We start from the raw sequence: 19,796 nt of genomic DNA, 5'->3' as shown, positions 1-19,796 counted from the left end.
TAAACAAATCTGTATGCATTGTGGGTATTTGTTTGTGACTAAACACAAAAGAGAAATGGAATATTTGAAGTATAATGCATGTCTGAATCACTAAGTTTTAAAAAAGGGCAATATCACATGAGCATGACCCAAACGTTTGGTCCTGAGTTCATAAATTAAACATGTGCATTTGATATGACTGCATTGGAGCGACTGAGCTTATGAGCTTTATATAACGTCCTTAACGAATACTGCATCCTGAGAGCAAACCGTTGAGAAGCACAACACAATGAAGTCTAGAGTCTCAGAGGTGACCATCAGAGAAGATCAGAGCCACAGTTACTGAATACATCATATTTAGAAACAACAGCTCACTGAAGACGAGCGCTCGTATGGATGTAAAAGAAGGGAATAAGACAGTTTGTCTCATGTGTTTCACATAAGTTCACATTTCTGACAGGCAATGCCAAGAACTGTGTTTTTGGTAAATCTTTGATTTTAAGAAAGTTTTATTTGAAAATGAGTGATTATAAGTTGTTTTTTTCTCTGTTGAAGAGTGTGTGTTTTGGTCTTGTCTTGCTGAAAGCTGGGGAATATCAGTTATTTGTGGTTGGGTGCTTAGTGTGTTTAGATATCCCACAAGTCCCAGTGGAAGCTCAGAGTCTGTTTAAGGCAATAGTGTGGGGCCTCTAGATTGGCAGAAAAGATAATTAATATGTTATGTTCCCCAACCAAACAGCTTTGATAATCTGTAGAAAAATGCCGCAAACCTCTTACCATGTACTCTAACTGGGCTTTCTGCAGACCACCTGCTGGAGGTGTAACTCGCTCTCTGCTGCAACAATTGGCAGCTTGTTTGTCAGGTGGTAGTTGATCAGGTGGCTGATGCTCTCAAAGAGCATGTCTTTAGTCCGAACCTAATGAAAAATTAAATGAAAAATGAATTAATAAATTAAAGGGATACTCCACGCCAAAATGAAAATTTTGTCATTAATCACTTACCCCCATGTCGATTCAAACCCGTAAAAGCTCCACTGACAAAGAAATTATTAAATAAAGTCTTTATTTTTGTTTTCTTCACTTACAAAAAGTGTTCCCGTTGCTTCATATAACCAGATTGCACGTCTGATGGCAGATGGAGTATTCTGATGACGACTTTCATACCTTTTTTGGACCTTGACACTGTTATTTATTTGGCAGTCAATGGGACAGTTACAGGCCTCCAGGTTTTCATCCAAAATATCTTAAATTGTGTTCTGAAGATGAACGGAGCTTTTACAGGTTTGGAACGACATGAGGATAAGTGATTTATGACAAAATTTTCATTTTGGGGTGGAGTAACCCTTTAAGGCCATATAAGGAAAATGTGAACTGATGTGGTTTAAGGGTGTTTTCATAATTTGTTTGACGGTGCAAAGTTTGATTATTTTTCATAATAATAATAAAAATCATTTTAGCATTTTGTCCCTTTTTTGTTTACTTTTTTTTTTAGCAAACTAACATTTATAATTATTATTACTAATAATTAATAAATCCTATTTTTAATGTTTCACTTTATTATTTTTTTTTTTGCATATTTATCTATACATTCATTTTATTCGTTTTTTTTAATAACATTATTATATTATATTTTATATTATATTATAATATATAACACATTATTATTAATATTTTATTCTCATTTTTCATTTTATTTTCTTATTGGTTTAGTTTTTAATTATTTTTGTAGAATTATTACATTTGAATATATTTATCAAATTACTTTTATATTGTGTCCTGTTATACAAATAAAAAACTTTTTTTTTTAAATATATAACAATAATAATAACTGTTTTTAATTTTTACTTTAATTTGAGCATTTTTTTAATCTGTTTTATTTCACTTATAAAATGTTTGTGTATTTTTTCTAAAATATTAATGCTATATAAATATAAACATTTATTTAATTCTAATTGTTGTTGTTGTTATCATTAACAGAACTACGACAATCAAGCAAATCTTTAATATACATCATTAATAGACAACTTATCAGGCAAATAAGGCCTGGATTGCTTTCACATAAATATAATGAAATATACTTTGATTCCACATACCCGTACAACATACCCCAATCCTCCTTTTCAAGAGATCTTGGGGGTTTCATTGATTACTTCACTAGTTCTTGGAAACCCAACTTTGATATCAAACTGGATCCTCATCAAAATCTACAATATAAAAACTGAGCTTGAGACACCACTCACCACTCCTTCAGGATCCACCAACAGCAGATGTTTGGGAAGCCCACACTGCATCCCAGTCAGCACATACTGGCCTGGGTTAGTGGCGCTGTCCCGTACCAGGAAATCTCCATCTCGACCCAGCAGATTCTCTGCATCCCTGCGGCTCATGCGGCCATGGTACCACATCTCCCGCCGAAGCTGGTCCTCTGTGGGGGCGACGGGGGCCCGGCGCCGTGGGGGACTCGGCCACTTGTCCTCCAATACACAAACTCCTCTGGCCTCGTGTAGACGCAGGGCATCCTCAAATGGCCCTGTTGGGTTGGAAACAGTAGGAATGGTAGTTAACATATTCGTCAAATATATATATAATCATAATACAGTCATTTGTAGTGGACTCACTCATATCAAAAATGTCTTTCTTTGGACTCTCGGATCTGCGTCTTCCTCGGGCATCCGTTGAGGCCTCTATGTTGTCCAGATTCTGGGTGTTTACATACAGATGTTCCTCGTAATCGCGGCTACCTATAGGATGACCGTCTGCTCGGAGGTAACCATCGGAAGTCAAAGCTACAGAAATGGAGAAAGGAAAATAAACAGGTTACTACAGTAAACTCTTAAAATTAAATGTTCTTAACTGGCATTGATGGTTCCATGTAGAAGCGTTTAACCTTTAATAGATCCTTTGTGATTTTATGAGTTTATGAAGGTTGTTATTTAGAATGCACACCAAAAAAAGGGGTTCTTTTAAGGACTGTCACTGAAAGGTTATTTGTGGAACAAAAATGGTTCTTCTAAGGCCCTTCAGGAACAGGTTTGGAGACCCCTGTTGCCCCCTATGGCATTGTTGCGAAAAGCACCTTTCGGAACCTTTATTTAAAGAATGTAAATAACTAAGCAATTAGAAGCGAACATTTGGAATATCAAACCCAGTAAGAGGCTCAGAAATCACTTCAAAGTACTAAAATATCACAAGAGTAACGTTAGGCTGATAAATAACCACCAGGCGTCTCACTTGAGCTGCTGTTGTTCTGCGTGTCCCAGTGCACTTCATAGCATAAGTGGGCGGCAGGGAGGCTGTCTGCATCTCTTTTGGCCGGTGACCCCATCTGAAAAAATAAGCACAGATCTGAGATCAGTTTCCAGTACAACACACTTGTATAGATAGATAGATAGATAGATAGATATTGATTTTTTTGCAGTGCAGAAGGTACTTAAAGCAAATAATGACAGATGGTTTGACAGGCCAGGTTAAAGAGGTCAAAGGTTTCAAAAGGTTAAGTAATTTTATAAATAAGCATTGACAACTGAAGAATGGCATATGAGCTTTCAGCTTTCATTACAGAATGTGCTGTATACATAAACAGCTATTTGCCTGAAGCCATTAGCGTTATGCTAACTAACACCACTCACAGAAATGGATGTTTCTTTATTAAGACCAACCTTAGCGAATTGTCACCACAAACCACAAACTTCATGCTTTTCATAAAAGATAGCAATAAAAATCCACACACATCTATAATAAAGTCTATATAATAAAGTTTACCTGAGCGGTGTTGCTTTGTGGTTGTGTATGGACGTGACCCAGTAGGCCCGCAGGAGGCCTGAGCCTAGAGTCCACCACTCCCCCCACAGGGGGCTCCTTTCCTGGGATGCTGTTGTAGTAATCGTGCTCAGAAGATTCCTCGTCATCACCCCATGCCGACTCTTCTGTTCGTATGGTCCTAACCATTAAATAAAGCTATTTAGCATCTTAGAGATCAGTGAAAGTAAATGTATATTTAATATAAAGATATAAATAATTTTGTATTGAAATATATCAACAGAAAACGGTTTATCTAGCAGTGTGTACTTAAAGATTGATAATATTACCTAATATTTGTGTGTGCTTTATGTTTAATGATTATAAAGCTGAGTTCACATCTCACCAAATTAACCAATTTAAAAATATGTGTGTTTGTGTGTGAGATGTGCTTTAAACATAGCTACACTATTGACAATCGGAAATGGACCTCTTTTGCACCTTTAGAGTTTGATATTGTTAGCTTAGCAACATGCTAACAGCACACACACAGCTGTTGCCTTAGTCTAGCGGGTCACAATAAGTCACATTACTTCTGTTTTGGTTAGGATGCTGCCAGTACAGGGAAGTAGACTACAAGGCAGCCTACTAGGTTTTGGAAGACTGTTTATATTAAAGTCAAGAAAGCGCATGTTACAACGATGATTTGAAACAGAACAAAATGAAAGAAATGATCCATTAATGATGTGTCACTGAGCAGTCGTGTGGTTTCTGAGAGCTCCTTAAATGAATTTAGCTTTGAATAACGGCCTGGAATCAAAACAGGATGGCTATATGAAACACAAGCTGTGTGTATCCTGTTTCAACCTTGCGAAAGCTGCTCAGATCTGAAGCTCAGTATTAACTGCAGGTGAAACTATGAAGCAGCTACCATAATTTTCATGTTGTAATGCATTCAAAAGCCCAAAGAGACAATATGGATTCTGCGAAATTATGTGACTCTCACCTATCCATGGTGGGAATTGCTTTGGGTGGGCTGTGTAGGTGGTGTTTTTTGTGCTGTTGTTAAGAGTGGTGGATGGTGGTGATGATATTATTATGGGGGAGGTCATAGCAGTACTGGATGTTGTGTGCTAGAGGGACCAGAAAAAGGTAACATTGTTCATATGTCAGAAATCTAGCCAAAATAGCAGGTGACAATCAGATAAAACAGAAAATCAAAGCGAAATAGGATTCTGTGCACAATATGCATGAACAATCAAATCTTAAATGAATAAAATATTAATAAATGTATATATAAAATAAATACAAACATAAAACATAAATAATCTAAAAATACCTCTTTGATTGACAGGGTCTTTGGCCACATAAGCGACGTAATCGGGTGTATCCTGCAGCACAAGTGAAATCAGAGTAAGAATCAGGTGGCATTTGTTAGTGTAGAGAGAAATGGTAAGAGTGGAAAGAAGAGGCATTGAACATGCAGAAGAGGCCTCACCGAGTCTCCACCAGAGGCGAAAGATATGGACTGCATGGGGTGGTGGGCAATCACCTACATAAAGAGATGAGAGTGAGACGATGTGATGTCGTCAATTCAAATCAATATTCAGCACTTATAAAAATAAATAAAAAATAAATAAATATCTGTCAAGGAGCTACAAGAGTTCTGAAGCTACTTAAAGGGGCACTATCTTTTTAAACAAATAACTATTTACTACAAAAAACTTATTAATTAGTTAGACTTTAATTTATTTAGAATTAAAGGAAAATTAGAAACATCCTACTTTAAAGGTTTAGTTCACCCAAAAATGAAAATTCTGTCATTAATTACTTACTCTCATGTCGTTCCAAACCTGTGGGACCTTCGTTCATCTTTGGAACACAAATTAAGTTATTTTTGATGAAACCCGAGAGCTTTCTGACCTTCCATAGACAACAAGGGAACTGAAATGTTTTATGGCGCAGAAAAGTAGTAAGGATAATGTTAAAATAGTCAGTGTGGCATCAGTGGTTCAACCTTAAATTTATGAAGCTACAAGAATATTTTTGTGTGCAAAGAAAACAAAAATAGTTACTTTATTCAATGATTTTTTTGTCTTCCGGGTCAGTCTCAGCCACCATTCACAAAAAAGCTATTGGATTTCATCAAAAATATCTTTGTGTTTCGAAGATGAACGAAGGTCTTACGTGTTTTGAACGACGTGAGGGTGAGTAATTAATGACAGAATCTTCATTTTTGGGTGAACTATCCCTTTAAGCAGTTAAGTCAAAACATAGAAATATTTACTACAGTGCTGCAGTGGAATTCAAATCAAAACAAATCTAAATCTATTCATCCAAATGAACTGATTCACTCAAATGAATCAATCTTTCCAAAGCTAAACAAGTGAGAAAAGTAGTTTGTTCTGATATGATTTGAAGGGATATCCAGCACGAGAGGAGGCCGACCTGTCGTGTGGTGGGGACGAGGAGACTCAAGCCATCAATGGAGATGTTGACGCCGATGGTCATTCCAGCAAAACGTAGGTTACTCTTCCCCATAACAGACTGGAGGGTTTTATTGGTGGTCTAAAATGGGCAGCAAAACAAACATTTGGATGTCACTACATTTTCTTAGATTTATGCTTAATAATAAAAAAATGTTGGTGACATAAATTGGGTTTCATATCTCTTACTTTCTTCTTCCAGGCAGCTTTTCCTCCGGGTACAGCTTCACACAACCTGTTGATGGACTCCCTGTGTTCACACACACACACACACACACACACATTTACAAAGATAAAGAGAACTATTAGGGTGCTATTACCAGATGTCACAATCTCACATATCTTGAAAACCCATAACAAGCAAGTGCAACCACAGTGTGAAAATAAATGAGGAAGCATAATGCCAGGTCAGCAAACAGGGGCCCATCTGTATATTGTCAATGGATAAAATAATAAACAGATCAAAGCAAAACTATAAAATAATAGGACACAATTTCAAAAACGTAAAGCAAAAGGAAACAAATCAAAAAACAAAGCAAAAAACTAACCAAAGGACAAAACATAAATACATACATACATACATACTGTCATAAACAAATCAAAGCAAACAAACTAAATCAAAGCAAACAAACTAAATCAAATAAAACCAATAAAAACAAAGTAAGAAACAAGCCAAAACTAAAGAAAGCAAAAACAAACCAAAGAACAAAACATACACACATAAATAAATAAATACTGTCATAAACAAAGCAAACAAATGAACCAAACCAAAGCAAAGCAAAATAAAAAAAGAAGAAACAAGCCAAAACAAAGCAAAGCAAAAAACAAACCAAAAGACAAAACATACATAAAGAAATAAATGTAGTTTTGTAAACAAAACAAAGCAAACAAACAAAACAAACCAAAGAATAAATAAAACCAAATCAAAGCAAAAGAAAACAAATCAAATAAACGAATTAAGAAACAAAGCAAAAACAAACCCAAAGACAAAACAAAACATACATACATTAAAAATAAATACCATGCCATAAACAAAACAAAGCAAAGCAGAAGAAAAATCTAAACAAAGTAAAGCAAAAAATTAACCAAAAGACAAGCAATCAATCAATAAACCTGTAACATAAACCAAACAAAGCAAATCAAATCTGAACAAAAAAAATCAAAAATAGAAAAATCTTTGAAAACCCCTAAACTTAGACATTAGTGATGGATGCCTTAACACAACTAATTAAAACAAAAAGTGTCATTTATGAAACTATTGTATATCAATGGCAGCAGAGCGTTTGGCACAGGGGCACATGGGTTATGAGGTCAACAGTGGACTGAGTGACTTCGAAATACCAGTGTGCTATCATATAACCCATTAATATTTTAAAAGTGCCAACTGTCCTAGCAAAGGACTTTTCAGGGAATGTTTCCAATAAATGCTGTGCTCTTTATAGTGTTATTGTGACCATTTGCATTTGGGTGTTTTTGTTGCAAGATTTTGCGCCTGTGTGTGTTTTGGCTATTGGATCTTATAAAAAATTGCTCATTGGCCACACTACATGACAATGACAAATGAGAGAGCACATCCACACTCCCTCTTTCCCCGGAGTGCCGCAAATCAGCTGATTTACAAGCCATCCGTTTCTGCTGCAAAATAGATTCTGGCTAAATATGCAGCCTGTTCCAAGCACTCCCATTATAACCATTATAATGTCATAACAGACTGCCGCTCTCTACTCAAAACAATCACTCTTCTCCAGTCCTCCGTGTTTATCAACTCTAACTCCACCCTATGCAATCTGCATCATCTTAGGCCCCAGTAGGCCTCCTCAGTCATTAGTGGGAGTCGTTAATAATACATGGCCGTATCACTCTGTCTCCATCTTGCCTGTGCTATCTCCACTTTTAAGCCCATTGTGGGCCGTGGGGTTCGGGTTACTGTTGATCGATGAGCAAGGGCAGGGAGAGGGACTCCACTGCTCCCCTCAGGAATCTGGAGCTCCGCCCCACCACCCCTTCAAGAATGCACATGCTTCTACACATATAAATAAATATACACATAAGAACTAATGCTAGCAAGCTGACATATGAATGCAGACCTAGATATATGCAAACACAATTTGGTGCAAAAAAAGATCTGCAAAGTGATAATTTATTGTTTCTGTTGAAAGCATATCACTCAAATAAAAATAGCATGATGTCACAATTAACTGTCAATCCATCATCCGTCAGTACATAAACAGAAAACATACCAAATCATTCTCCAAAACAAAACAGAACAAATTACAAACATGAAAGCTGAGATATTTGTGATTTAAAACAAATTAAAAAGTGCTAAAATAAACAAAACAAAGAAAATAATAAAACAAATGCAAATAAAACAGAGTAAAATAAAATAAAATTGTGAGAAATACAAGTTAGAATTTTTTAAAATAAACAAAGAAAATACTAAAATAGACAAAAGAAATACAAAAACAAATAAATAAATAAACAGAGCAAAACAAAACATCATCATAGAGGGTATAATCTGAAAAAGAAACAATAATAAAAATAATAAAATAATGAATAAGAAATTAAATTAAAATAAAATAAATATCAAGGAAATTGATTCAGCTTAGCAAAGCAAAAAAACTGGTGAGTGTGTAATAAAATCTAAATACAAAATATAAAAACTAAATTAAATTATGAGTTAAAAGTTGGAAAATTCTACAAATGAAAAGTTAGAAAGTTAAAATATAAACAAAAAGAAAATAATACAAATGAAAAAAAAAACAAACAGCAAAACTAAAAACATATAGAGTATAATCTGAAAATTAAATAATAATGAAAATAATAAAATAATGAATAAAAAAATAAAACAAAATTCAAGGAAATTTATTTAGTTCATCAAAGCAAGAATTAAAAACAAACAAACAAAAAAAAACCAGGGGAGGTGTGTAATAAAATCTAAATCTAAATACAATTAAAAACTTATCTAGGTTTAGTGCAATCCAAACAAAAACACTTTTACCTTGTGACTTGTGTCCTAGTGCTGAAGTCCAAAGATCTCATTGATTTCAGAACCTCAATGCAGCCCATGTACTGCAAATAAATAAATAAATAAAGAACACAAAATGACACACATTACTTTCAATATACATAATTCGTTTTAATTTCCCAGAGGTCATCATTGCTTCATGGAAATATGTATCTAATTCCTGTTGGCAAGAGCCAGAGTCCATGATTTAGTTGCTGAAAACAAAAGCAACAATTGTTTCTCTTTCTCTCACAAACACAAGGATGGTTTAAGCCAGGGGCGTCATTCACTCATTATTTTCGAGGGGGCACGAGTTGGGGGGGGGTTTTTGAGGGGGCACAAGTTGACACACAGCAGCTACAACAGCACTTATGTTTTATTTATTTTTTCCTTTTTATTCGAAACATCCCCAAATGCATGCAACTGAATTATCATGAAATATCTTGATTCTCACCTTTATAGATTATATTGATCTATAGTGGGCAATGGTCAAAGTGACATAATTATGTAATTATTAACTATGCATAAACTATGCATAAAATTAACTATGCATAAAAAAAAACTGTCTGTTTACTTAATTAACAGATATGGGTGTCATGCCATAACATATTTTCAATACGACTAAGTTTATTTCTGTGATGCAGAAAACAGTGAAAAAATTTCTGGAATCCATTCATAAAAAATTAATTTACTGTGTAACGGTATTTTCATTGCAATTAAAGAAAGATTAATGTTTTTTTTGCCTTCATTTGATTTGAATACAAATTAATATATTAAGTTGTTTTTATGAATTCAATTCATTAGATATGTTTTTGATTAAAATACAGAAAAAAATGTATAGAAAGCACAGAATTTGGGCCCTAATAATGTTCCTTGATTTCCTTGATTTCAATTAATTACATTAAAAATTCCGAATTTTGGAACTTAACTTGGGAACAATTAAAATGGATTTCATAAGGCCCTAAAAATTAAAATATCTGAAGCTATATATTAATACTAAGCAACCGTGTGTAATATATACTTATTGTTTTAAATGCTGCTCACTCATTTCTGTGAAGGACCCAAGTAGAAGACGCATGCGCAGTTACTTTCCACACAGGCACACTTCATGTTTGGTTGAAATAATCCTCAAGCATGTAAATGTATAATTTTGTTCAGTTCAATTTAAATTTGTAACTAAAAAAATAATAATAATAATAAATAATAAAATAAATGTATTTTAAAGTTTAGAATTTTAACAACCTTGCATTGTGTAGACAATTGAACCCCATTCCTGTATTTTGCCTGGGGCCCCCAAATCACTAAATCCGCCCCTGCTAATCATAACACTTTCGCTGTACAGAAAGAGAGCAAAGAACATTTATCTTATCAAAGAACATTTTCACTGACAGTCTAGTTCGAGCACTCTCAAAAACTCCCATTAAAAGCACTGAAGCTGTTTACACTATGAAATTATCATCTTGCAGATATACAGGCACATAATTACAGATAAATACTAAACGTATAATTTCAGCAAGACAGCTTGTTCTCAGCAGTTCAGAACAAGACGGCATAATAGCTGTGCTGGGGAAGGTAATTACTGCAAAGTGTGAGAAGATTGACGGCAATCACCACATCATGGCTGATGGGGGTGGACTTAAGAGGTATTACTGCAGTCTGGCCCTTCTGGGATGTGGAAAGTGCTCTGACGAAGGTGTAGGGGAATATCCATTCGGCAGTTAGTCACTAATGCCTTCAAAAGAGTCACAGGAACATCACGCAAAATGCCCACCCCCAAGGTGACAATGCGACATATGTCTGAATAACGGTGTTTGTGGTTACGGATGCTTACAGAGGTAAATCCCAGATCATTTTTGTCGTTTTAAAGGATTTCGGAGGCCTACGCCCACCTCAACCCAAACCACAGATCATGTGGAATAGGCGTAGCTTAACGTTGAGCTTGTGGTGGTGGGGGGGGGTCGATTTGGTCAGTCAAACTTTTAAATACCTTTTTCGCATCTCTGTAGTAAATACAACCAGATACATTGCACGCAAAAGACTGCGCTGTCTATTTCTGCTGCACTAGCAATAAACTCGTTGAATAGAATGCACCATAAACATGTTTGCCAACAGATTCACAAAGTGGATTTTAAGCAAATCAACGAGTAAATTACCCATTGCTTTAAAACAGATACCTGTGTGACATTATTCGAGTTAAACGCACAGGCACACAAACACATTTAGTAACGTTAAAGGGATACTCCACCCAAAATTGAACATTTTATCATTAATCACTTACACCAATGTCGTTCTAAACCTGTAAAAGCTCAGTTCATCTTCGGAACACAATTTAAGATATTTTGGATGAAAACTGGGAGACCTGTGACTGTCCCATAGACTGCCAAATAAATAACAGTGTCAAGGTCCATAAAAGGTATGAAAGTCGTCATCAGAATACTCCATCTGCCATCAGACGTGCAATCTGGGTTATATGAAGTGACAGGAATACTTTTTGTAATTTTTGTAACAAAAATAACAACTTTATTTAACAATTCCTTAGTCAACAGTCTCCTCTGTGTCTCTCCATATCACCGTATGCTGTGTATGCTCTTCTGTATCATCCGCGCCACAAGGATGCTTAAATTGTGTTCCGAAGACGAACGGAGCTTTTACAGGTTTGGAACGACATGGGGGTAAGTGATTAATGACACAATTTTCATGTTGGGGTTGAGTATCCCTTTAAATCTTACTGGAAATGGCAGATTAAGCAGTTTATATTCTCAATATATTTCTAGGTTGTGTTCTGTGTGCATTAAATTACATTTGGATGTAAATGGGTGTTTCCTGACGTAAATGTAAAACACTGAGCTGCTAACAGAGCGTCTGATCACCTTTATGAGGCTCTCCGGGTCTGGAGTTGGGCATCTAGTTCATCTGTCTTTATTTTGGTTAGGTTCAGATTCCTCTACAGTTGTTGTATGTTGTAAAAAAAAAAAAAAAAAAAAAAAAAAACACTAAATATCCATTAATGTCATGCATCAGGCAAGCATAGGCTATTATCCACCAAAATGCAGATTTGTCATGCGCCAACTTCTAATGCAAATAAGATTGGGAAATTATCATGACTTTCAATCTCTGGCAATCTCTGCATATGTCATGTGGCATATGGTTGAGTCAAAGTGGTTACCCTAGTTATTTTTAGTTAGAAGTAAATCAGTAAAAGTGTGAGAGACTTTTTATTATGGATTATGGCGCTTTTTTATTTAACTTCTTTTGGACTGATGCACTGCAACACCTGCTGACTGCCATTAAACAACTTGAAAGATCAAAGACCATTTTTAACATAACTCCGACTGGATTTGTCTGAATGAATAAAGTCATATACACCTAGGATGACTTGAGGGTGAGTAATTTACGGGCTAATAATTTTTTGGGTGAACTAACCCTTTAAAGAGACAATTCAGTCATCATTTGCTCACCCTCATGACCTTCCAAACCTGTATGACGTTCTTCTGTGGAATACAAAAGAGGACTTTTTTAAAAACACTGGCAACTGAAAAACATTGGAACCCATTGACTTCCAGTGTATGGACAGCTATGTTTCATAGAAGAGAGAAAGTCATACAGGTTTGGAACGACATGAAGATGAGTAAATGAACTGCTGAGTGAACTAGTTCTTAATGTTTTTGTTCCTGAAATCAGCTCTGTGTTTTCTTCTTCAACAAATACAAGAGTGCTTCGGGGGAGTCCCAAGAACCGATTATGACCTTGAAACTGTTCTTTATGATTATAAATCAGTCCCTTTAACACTACATTCACATCTTCTGCACTCATTCCTTTTGTCTTAAAGGGACAGTACACCCAAAAATGAAAATTCCCTTAATTTCGGACCATTACGTTCAAAACCAAAACCTCTCTTATTTCTTCTCTGGAACACACACACACACACACACACAAAGATATTTTGAATAAATAAATAAAACACTGAGACATATCCAAAAGTCTTCTTTTGTGTTCCACAGACAAAAGAAAGTCATACCAGTTTGAAAGGTGAAAAAGTATTTGGGATGTACTGTGCCTTTAAGCTTTAATCAGTTGAGTTTTTTTTTTTTTTTTTTTTTTTATAACATAACATAACATTGGGTGTACTGTCCCTTCAGTTAGTTTAATTTTGGACATCTTAACTAGATTAGTCAGCAGCGGGAAGTGTTCAATCAGTGTGATTAGACTTCTTCCTTTTTGTTTTACAGAACCCCTTCTGCTTCCTCTTCTTCTCAAAGGCCTCATTGTGGCTTGTATGCTGCATGATAAATTAACACTCTTCTCACAACAAAAAATACCATCATGCACTTGCACATGCTCAGCTACAACACATGTGACATCACTGAATGATGTTTCTCACTTGTTCTTTAATGATGCAACTATATACACACACACATACACACACTCGTATTTCTAAGACAGGGACGGCACAGGAAATGTTTTTGCTGGAGGAAATGCCCAGTGTGGTTTATGCTTCATAAATATGAGGTGTAACTTACAAAACCTATGGGGGCTGCTTTTAAATGTCTGTTTCTTGTAGTCTTCTGTTCTTTCTGAGGATGTTTGTCATCTAGGAACCTAGGAATTGGTATTTGAAAACAACACTTTGAATGATTTTACGTATCTAGCGGTTAGCATTTTGTCGCCACAGTAGGTCGAACAATAGAAGAAAATGTAGGCCTGATCTAAAATCCTTTTATTTGTGGTGCACCATCGTGCCACAGTGTTATTTGGCTACCAGCCCCCTCCATGTCTGTTTCCTCTGCAACACATGTGATACAAATGACTGTGATTAAATGTAATTGAATAAACGAATGAATGGTGCCTGTTTAATGCAATTAAGGAGGGTGCGCAGGCCTAGTCTGGGCTGTTGGAGAGAGGGCTGTGTGGTTACAACACACGGCGGGGTGGACGAGAGTGCAGGGGAGGAGGGGTGAGAAAGTGGGTTGAGAGAGGATCGCTGTTATTGACGTCAAATAGTCTGCCAACATTTGTAACCCTTGATTCGCCGAGATGCAGCCCAGAGTTGAACATATTGGCTTATATCCACAACTATCTACCAAACTGCAAGAGTAGCTGTCTTTGGTTAGCATTTGTCACAATTTTATTACAGACTTTTCTACTTCAGCAAAACTAAACAAAGAATCAAATATATTGGGAATAAGTTTTTAATGTTTTTATACTCAACATCAGCTTGAAATGGTCATATTAAACATTCTGCCTTTATATTAGCATACTATGCTACCTTTAATTGCAATTTCATTGATATTCCTAAGAGAAAACACATGCAAATAAAAATCTGAAAATTCAGGAATTGCACAAATGTCTATCTTGGGATCCAGTATAAATTTTATGAACAGCCATCACTCATTTTCAGTCATAAACAATGAGACCCCCTCTGCCTACCTTCAATTTTAGTTTAGTTGTTTACATCTGCAGATCAATTCAATTCAAGTTTATTTGTATAGCGTTTTTTACGATACAAATCATTGCAAAGCAACTTTACAGAAAATTAGGTTTCTACAATATTTAGTAATAGATTATCAGTGACTGTCAGTTTATGTGCATATGGCAGAAATGTACGGAAAAATCAATTAAAGACGTAATCAAACAGACGATGAACACTATTAACAGCAATTAATATATGATGCAATCAAACTTATAGCAAAATTTGGTAGTTCTGTATGTTATTTCAGGGTTAGCATCATCTGAGGTCCTCTGAGGGGCAGTTTGTCTACTCACGCCTGCCTCCTGCTCTGACGCAGTCGCTGTACCACACAAAGCAATATATCTGGATTAAATTATATATTCCTCCTTTCTCCTTAAGCAATTGCACCCTGACATAACCAATACACTGAATAGAGCACCATTGTTCTCATATCTTAAGCAGTTTTGCCTGAACTCAGAGCTTCTGAGAGGACAAGATGCTGCAGTTGTTTATAAGCTGAGTGTAGGGGAGTCATATTGTTCTCGGCTTATTCAGAGCTGCATAAGAAGGTGCAGTGAATGTAAATGAATGACTGTCGATAATACTACAGAGTTGCCTATTGAAACCTCTGCAGAGCTGCAAAACAACATTAGGCGGAAAGCGTGGTGAGATTTTGAGATGATAAGCAGGTGACTTACCCTGACGATGTACGAAGCTCCTGTGCTGCTGATCTTTTTGTCTGGGTGCAACCACCCCTGCGAGGGCTTGTTGATGAAGCTGCCCTTCTGGGTGAAGTTACCTCCCAGCCACATTCCCTCCACCCTGGTCCTCCGGTTCATCCCGGTCCTGATGCTCCCAGAGCTCCCTGGACTCGCCTCGGTGGCCCCTGGGCTGGACTCTCTTGGACTGGCCCTCTGCCTCCTGGCGGCCTGTAGGGAACATGGGCCCACACAAACAGGGTCACAGGAGTTGAACACAGCTGCAAGACTAGCCACGGGACCACTGGCATCATTGGGGCCTGCAGCGGGTGAAGTCTCGGTCGGAGAGGGTGAAATGTTTTTCGGAGGCACCCTGCTGGAATCCTTGCTGGAATTGGAGCTGCTATTGGACGGGCTACGACTGAGCAACGAATTGGAGAACTTCCACTGGGGCATCTTAGGAATGAGCATGCAGAAGGTGGTGGTGCCGTCCTGCTCGCCGTCCAGCCCGGGTGAGTCAGCCAGCACCTGGGCCGAAGGCGGAGGAAGAGCAGCAGTCTCCAAGGGCGGCAGTTCCAAGCCAGGTGTGGACGAGGAGGCCATCGGCGTGGCCACCACCTTCCCGCTCATGGCTAGGCTCTGCATCAGGTCGTCGGAGGAGGTCACAGAGTCGTTTCGGAAGCGGCCATACTTTGGCTTAAGTAGCATGCCCGGAGGAGCGGTCCAGAGCGGAGAGGACAGTGGGGGGGAAGAGGGAGGGGAAGGAGGGGATGGCTAGGGAAAGGGAAAGGTAAAAGGAAAGATGCAGTGGAAGCAAGGGAGAAATCCGCAGGGTTCTGTGCGGACTGAGTCTAGCCCTGCATCATCTCCGTCTCGCTCTGCTTTCTGACAGTTGCTCTGTCCCTTACTGTGGCTTGCTTAATCCCTCCCTCTCTTCTTCATTCCCTCTCTCTCTCTTTCTCTCTCAGCCCAGCTTCCCCCCCCACTCTCTTGATGATGTCAGTGTTATGGTCTGTCTATTAGCTCTGCCCAACCCAGCTGCGTTCAGGCAACATTAGCTAATGCACATCTGCCTGAGTACCTCCTTACAGCATCTTGCACTTATTAACCTACACACAATCTGATACATACAATGCCATTCATTCCTGCAGCTAGATTTAGTAGCTAAAGGTGATGTGTGTTATGTTTTGAATGCTACCATACTTTCTCCTATCCCAGCTATTTCCTTAAGTTGGAGTGCTATATTTTTTTATTGTTTCCATGCTTTCTTACTTTGTAATGTGTAAGCAGTGTGGTGGTGTGTATTTGTGTGAGTATTATGTATAAATTAGCTTACTAGTTGTGTTTGTTGAGGCTAGTAGTGCATGAATTTCACATTTCACCATTTATGCCACGGAACGAAGGTTTGGCTCGAAAGCATAGCTCTGATATTTCCTGCTGGTGAATGTTTTAGCTACATTGTCTGGCAGCAAAAGCTATTGCTAATAACTTGTTACATTATAGTAGACGTTTTTATAGATGCACCATTTTAAAGTTTAAAAATTTCAGTGAGCGTGATTAACTTGTTACATTATAGTAGACGTTTTACAGATACACAGTTTTTTTTTATATATTTATATTTATGGGAGGTTGTATAGGGTTCAACGCTGTTCCCTAACATTCTTTGAAATATCTTCTTTTGTCTTCCACAGAAGAAAGAAGGATATGAGAGTGAGTTTTGTTCTTTGATATATATTATTTTTTGTTATATATTATTTTGAAGGATATGAGAGTGAAATTTTGGCCTGTAGCTTGTAATATATACTTTGCCTTCCACAGCTACACATTCTTGTAAATATATACTTTGTATTCCACAGAAGAAACAAGAACATGAGGGTGAGTAAATGATGAAAGAATATTCATTTTGGGGTGAACTATCTTTTTGAATTCATGTCACAGATGAGGTTTGTTTTCTTTAGTGATTTATTGAAGTAAATGATTAATTGATGCTGTAAATGATGTGATATTTTTTGTTATGATGGTTTTACTTATGAGTACTCAAGATGTCAAAGCATCTTTTACATAAGTTAACGTAGAATAAATGAAATTTTTAAATACCTCACAACAGCATAACTGGCTTCTTCATTCACACAGAGTTCTTCATATTGCTGCAGTATGGATTTTAAAACAATTGTTGAGACTCTCTCTGGTCTCTCTCTCGCTGTCGAAGTCAAGAAAACATCCAAGTTGTCACATTTACAGGACTTGCGCAAGACACTGTGCCTGTTTGACAAATCTCTTCCTTTTACTCTGACGTCGCCTTTTTCGCAACTGCCCAAAAAAGTAAATGCAAATACTCCACAAGGCCAAATAAACAGGAAGCACTAAAATATACCTCTATATTCCGTTACCGTTGCCTATGTGTACAGAAATATTTTGGTGGAAACCTCAGTTTTGTGGTGTTGACAAAGCCTCACGCTTGCTTCATGACTCACAAGTGCCTTTTTTCAAGTGTTACATTTTCCTAATTCAACATCTCTTGGGTGAACTCTCAGACGTGTTGTGCAGAGATTTTGTTGTTTTTCCATTTGTTACATACACTGCACGCCTAGCTGGGGTATTTTAGCGTCAAGAACGGGGTCACCGTGAACATTTGTAATTAGTGAGAGTGTATGTGCAGGGTCATGGTCTGGATCAATATCTTTGTTATGAACAAAACCACAGAGGAGAACATAAAAGTGAAAAGAATGAGGAAAAAATAGAAAAACTTCACTCATTTACTGTCTGGTTCTCCTCCGGGAGCAATAAATGTTCAGTTCTGGAGCACTCTGACCCTTTCTTTATATTTCATCATTTTCCATATGATGCACCTGTCTAATCTAATCTAATCTCAGATCTTAGATTAAGAAGATTAACGTTAAGTTAAACGTGAATTGTCACACTTCTCTAAAATCCACTATGCAGATGGGATCTTCAACATGAGGTTTATCAAGGCATACAATGAGATCTTAAACTGCAAGATGCATATGTATAACTTTTTAAATAAGTAGGATCATAAAACCCATTTTTTAACTGCAAAGAATCATTTTGACATAAAAGACAGTTACATATATTCCACCAGAGAAAATAACAACTTAATTTATACATATTTTGCTGAAAAGTTTGCATGCCCTCGAATCATACAGTACATTGCCGCCTTAAGCATACAGAGCACTAAAATAAAAAATAAAAAAAATAAATAAATAAATAAAAATTATTTTGCATTTTATTTTTAAAAAGGTTTATAAATAGTTATTATAGTTATTATAACATTTGTTTGTGTTAATTAATAAATACACTGGAAATCTGCATTTACTACATTATATTGTGTCAAAGTGGAAAATACTACTTTTTAATCTGATAAAAACGATTCCTACTCAAACGGTCCTGTTTAAAAGTTCCATACATAAATAGATCAATAGCACCCAAAAGGTGACATTTACAGCAAGTTCATTATCTGCTCTAGCTTATCATGCCATTAAACATCAAATTGTGGTCAACGTGGGTGAAGACGCTATATTAATATTAGCTTTCCTAAAAAAATACCACAAAATAAAAATAAATTTTCTACATTTCACACATACCACATCCTCATATAAAGCATTCATAGCAATGTAACACAATATTACTATACTAAAGTTTATACTAAATTTAGACATGTGAAGACTAAAGATGAAAAAAAAAGAAAATAGAGAAAGAGGAAAACTAGTTGAAACTCACCAAATCTAGTGCTGTCTGCAGCAGGTTGCAATGCCAGCCCTACATCAAGCCACTAAAAAAAAACATGCAAACCTATTTATTTGTATGTAGGGGAAGGATAAAAGCACATTAGAGTCAAGAGATGTGAAGTTTGAGCCCAAAGAGTGAGAGAAACCACTCGAACCACACCAGGAACACACACACCATCACATACACACACCTCCTACAATGACATGCCCAATCGCATTACTGGTTTTCTGGTCTAATGCACACAAATGTCAATATTTGCCAAGTTGCAAAATGCTTAAACACTGTATGAACTGAAGTGCTTTCAAACATGAAAATGATGATGCTAATAGTTGGTGCTGCTAAGAGTTCCTAAAAGATGACATGAATTTAGTTTGAATGCCATTTAGCATGTCTAAGAGTATAAAATGTATATTTTCATTCTAACAGACTGTTATATCGTAGCTTTAAAACATGCACAAATGCATTCCTCATTTGAATTTACATCTTGAGCAAAAGTTATTACGTGTTACTTGTGAAACGGAAACTGTGTAATTCATTAACAAAAGAGTCACTGAAGTTAACCTTTGGTTAAAGTTCTAGCGAGCCTGATACGTTTAAACAACAAAAGAGTACCACATGGAGAAAAAACAAAAAAGAAAGAAAAAACAGAAATGTGTTCATAGAATCATTGCCACAGGATAAACAACATGACAACA

At 36.6% G+C, this 19,796-nt stretch overlaps 1 protein-coding gene across 1 annotated transcript; it reads right to left on the bottom strand.

The window, feature by feature from the left end:
- Positions 1–732: 732 nt before the first annotated feature.
- On the bottom strand, positions 733–16,546 carry shc2 (SHC (Src homology 2 domain containing) transforming protein 2). Its single transcript, XM_042749259.1, is given in 12 exon segments — positions 733–896; positions 2,220–2,509; positions 2,598–2,765; positions 3,211–3,304; positions 3,742–3,919; positions 4,724–4,850; positions 5,057–5,108; positions 5,216–5,269; positions 6,166–6,285; positions 6,393–6,453; positions 9,202–9,272; positions 15,355–16,546. Coding segments are annotated over 12 exon segments (2,055 nt in total). The 5' UTR covers positions 16,063–16,546; the 3' UTR covers positions 733–764.
- Positions 16,547–19,796: the final 3,250 nt, after the last annotated feature.

Source organism: Cyprinus carpio, chromosome B22, assembly GCF_018340385.1.
Source record: "Cyprinus carpio isolate SPL01 chromosome B22, ASM1834038v1, whole genome shotgun sequence".
Classification (NCBI taxonomy): domain Eukaryota; kingdom Metazoa; phylum Chordata; class Actinopteri; order Cypriniformes; family Cyprinidae; genus Cyprinus; species Cyprinus carpio.
The sequence above is the reverse complement of the archived record's forward strand: the minus strand, read 5'-3'. Positions and strand labels throughout refer to the sequence as shown.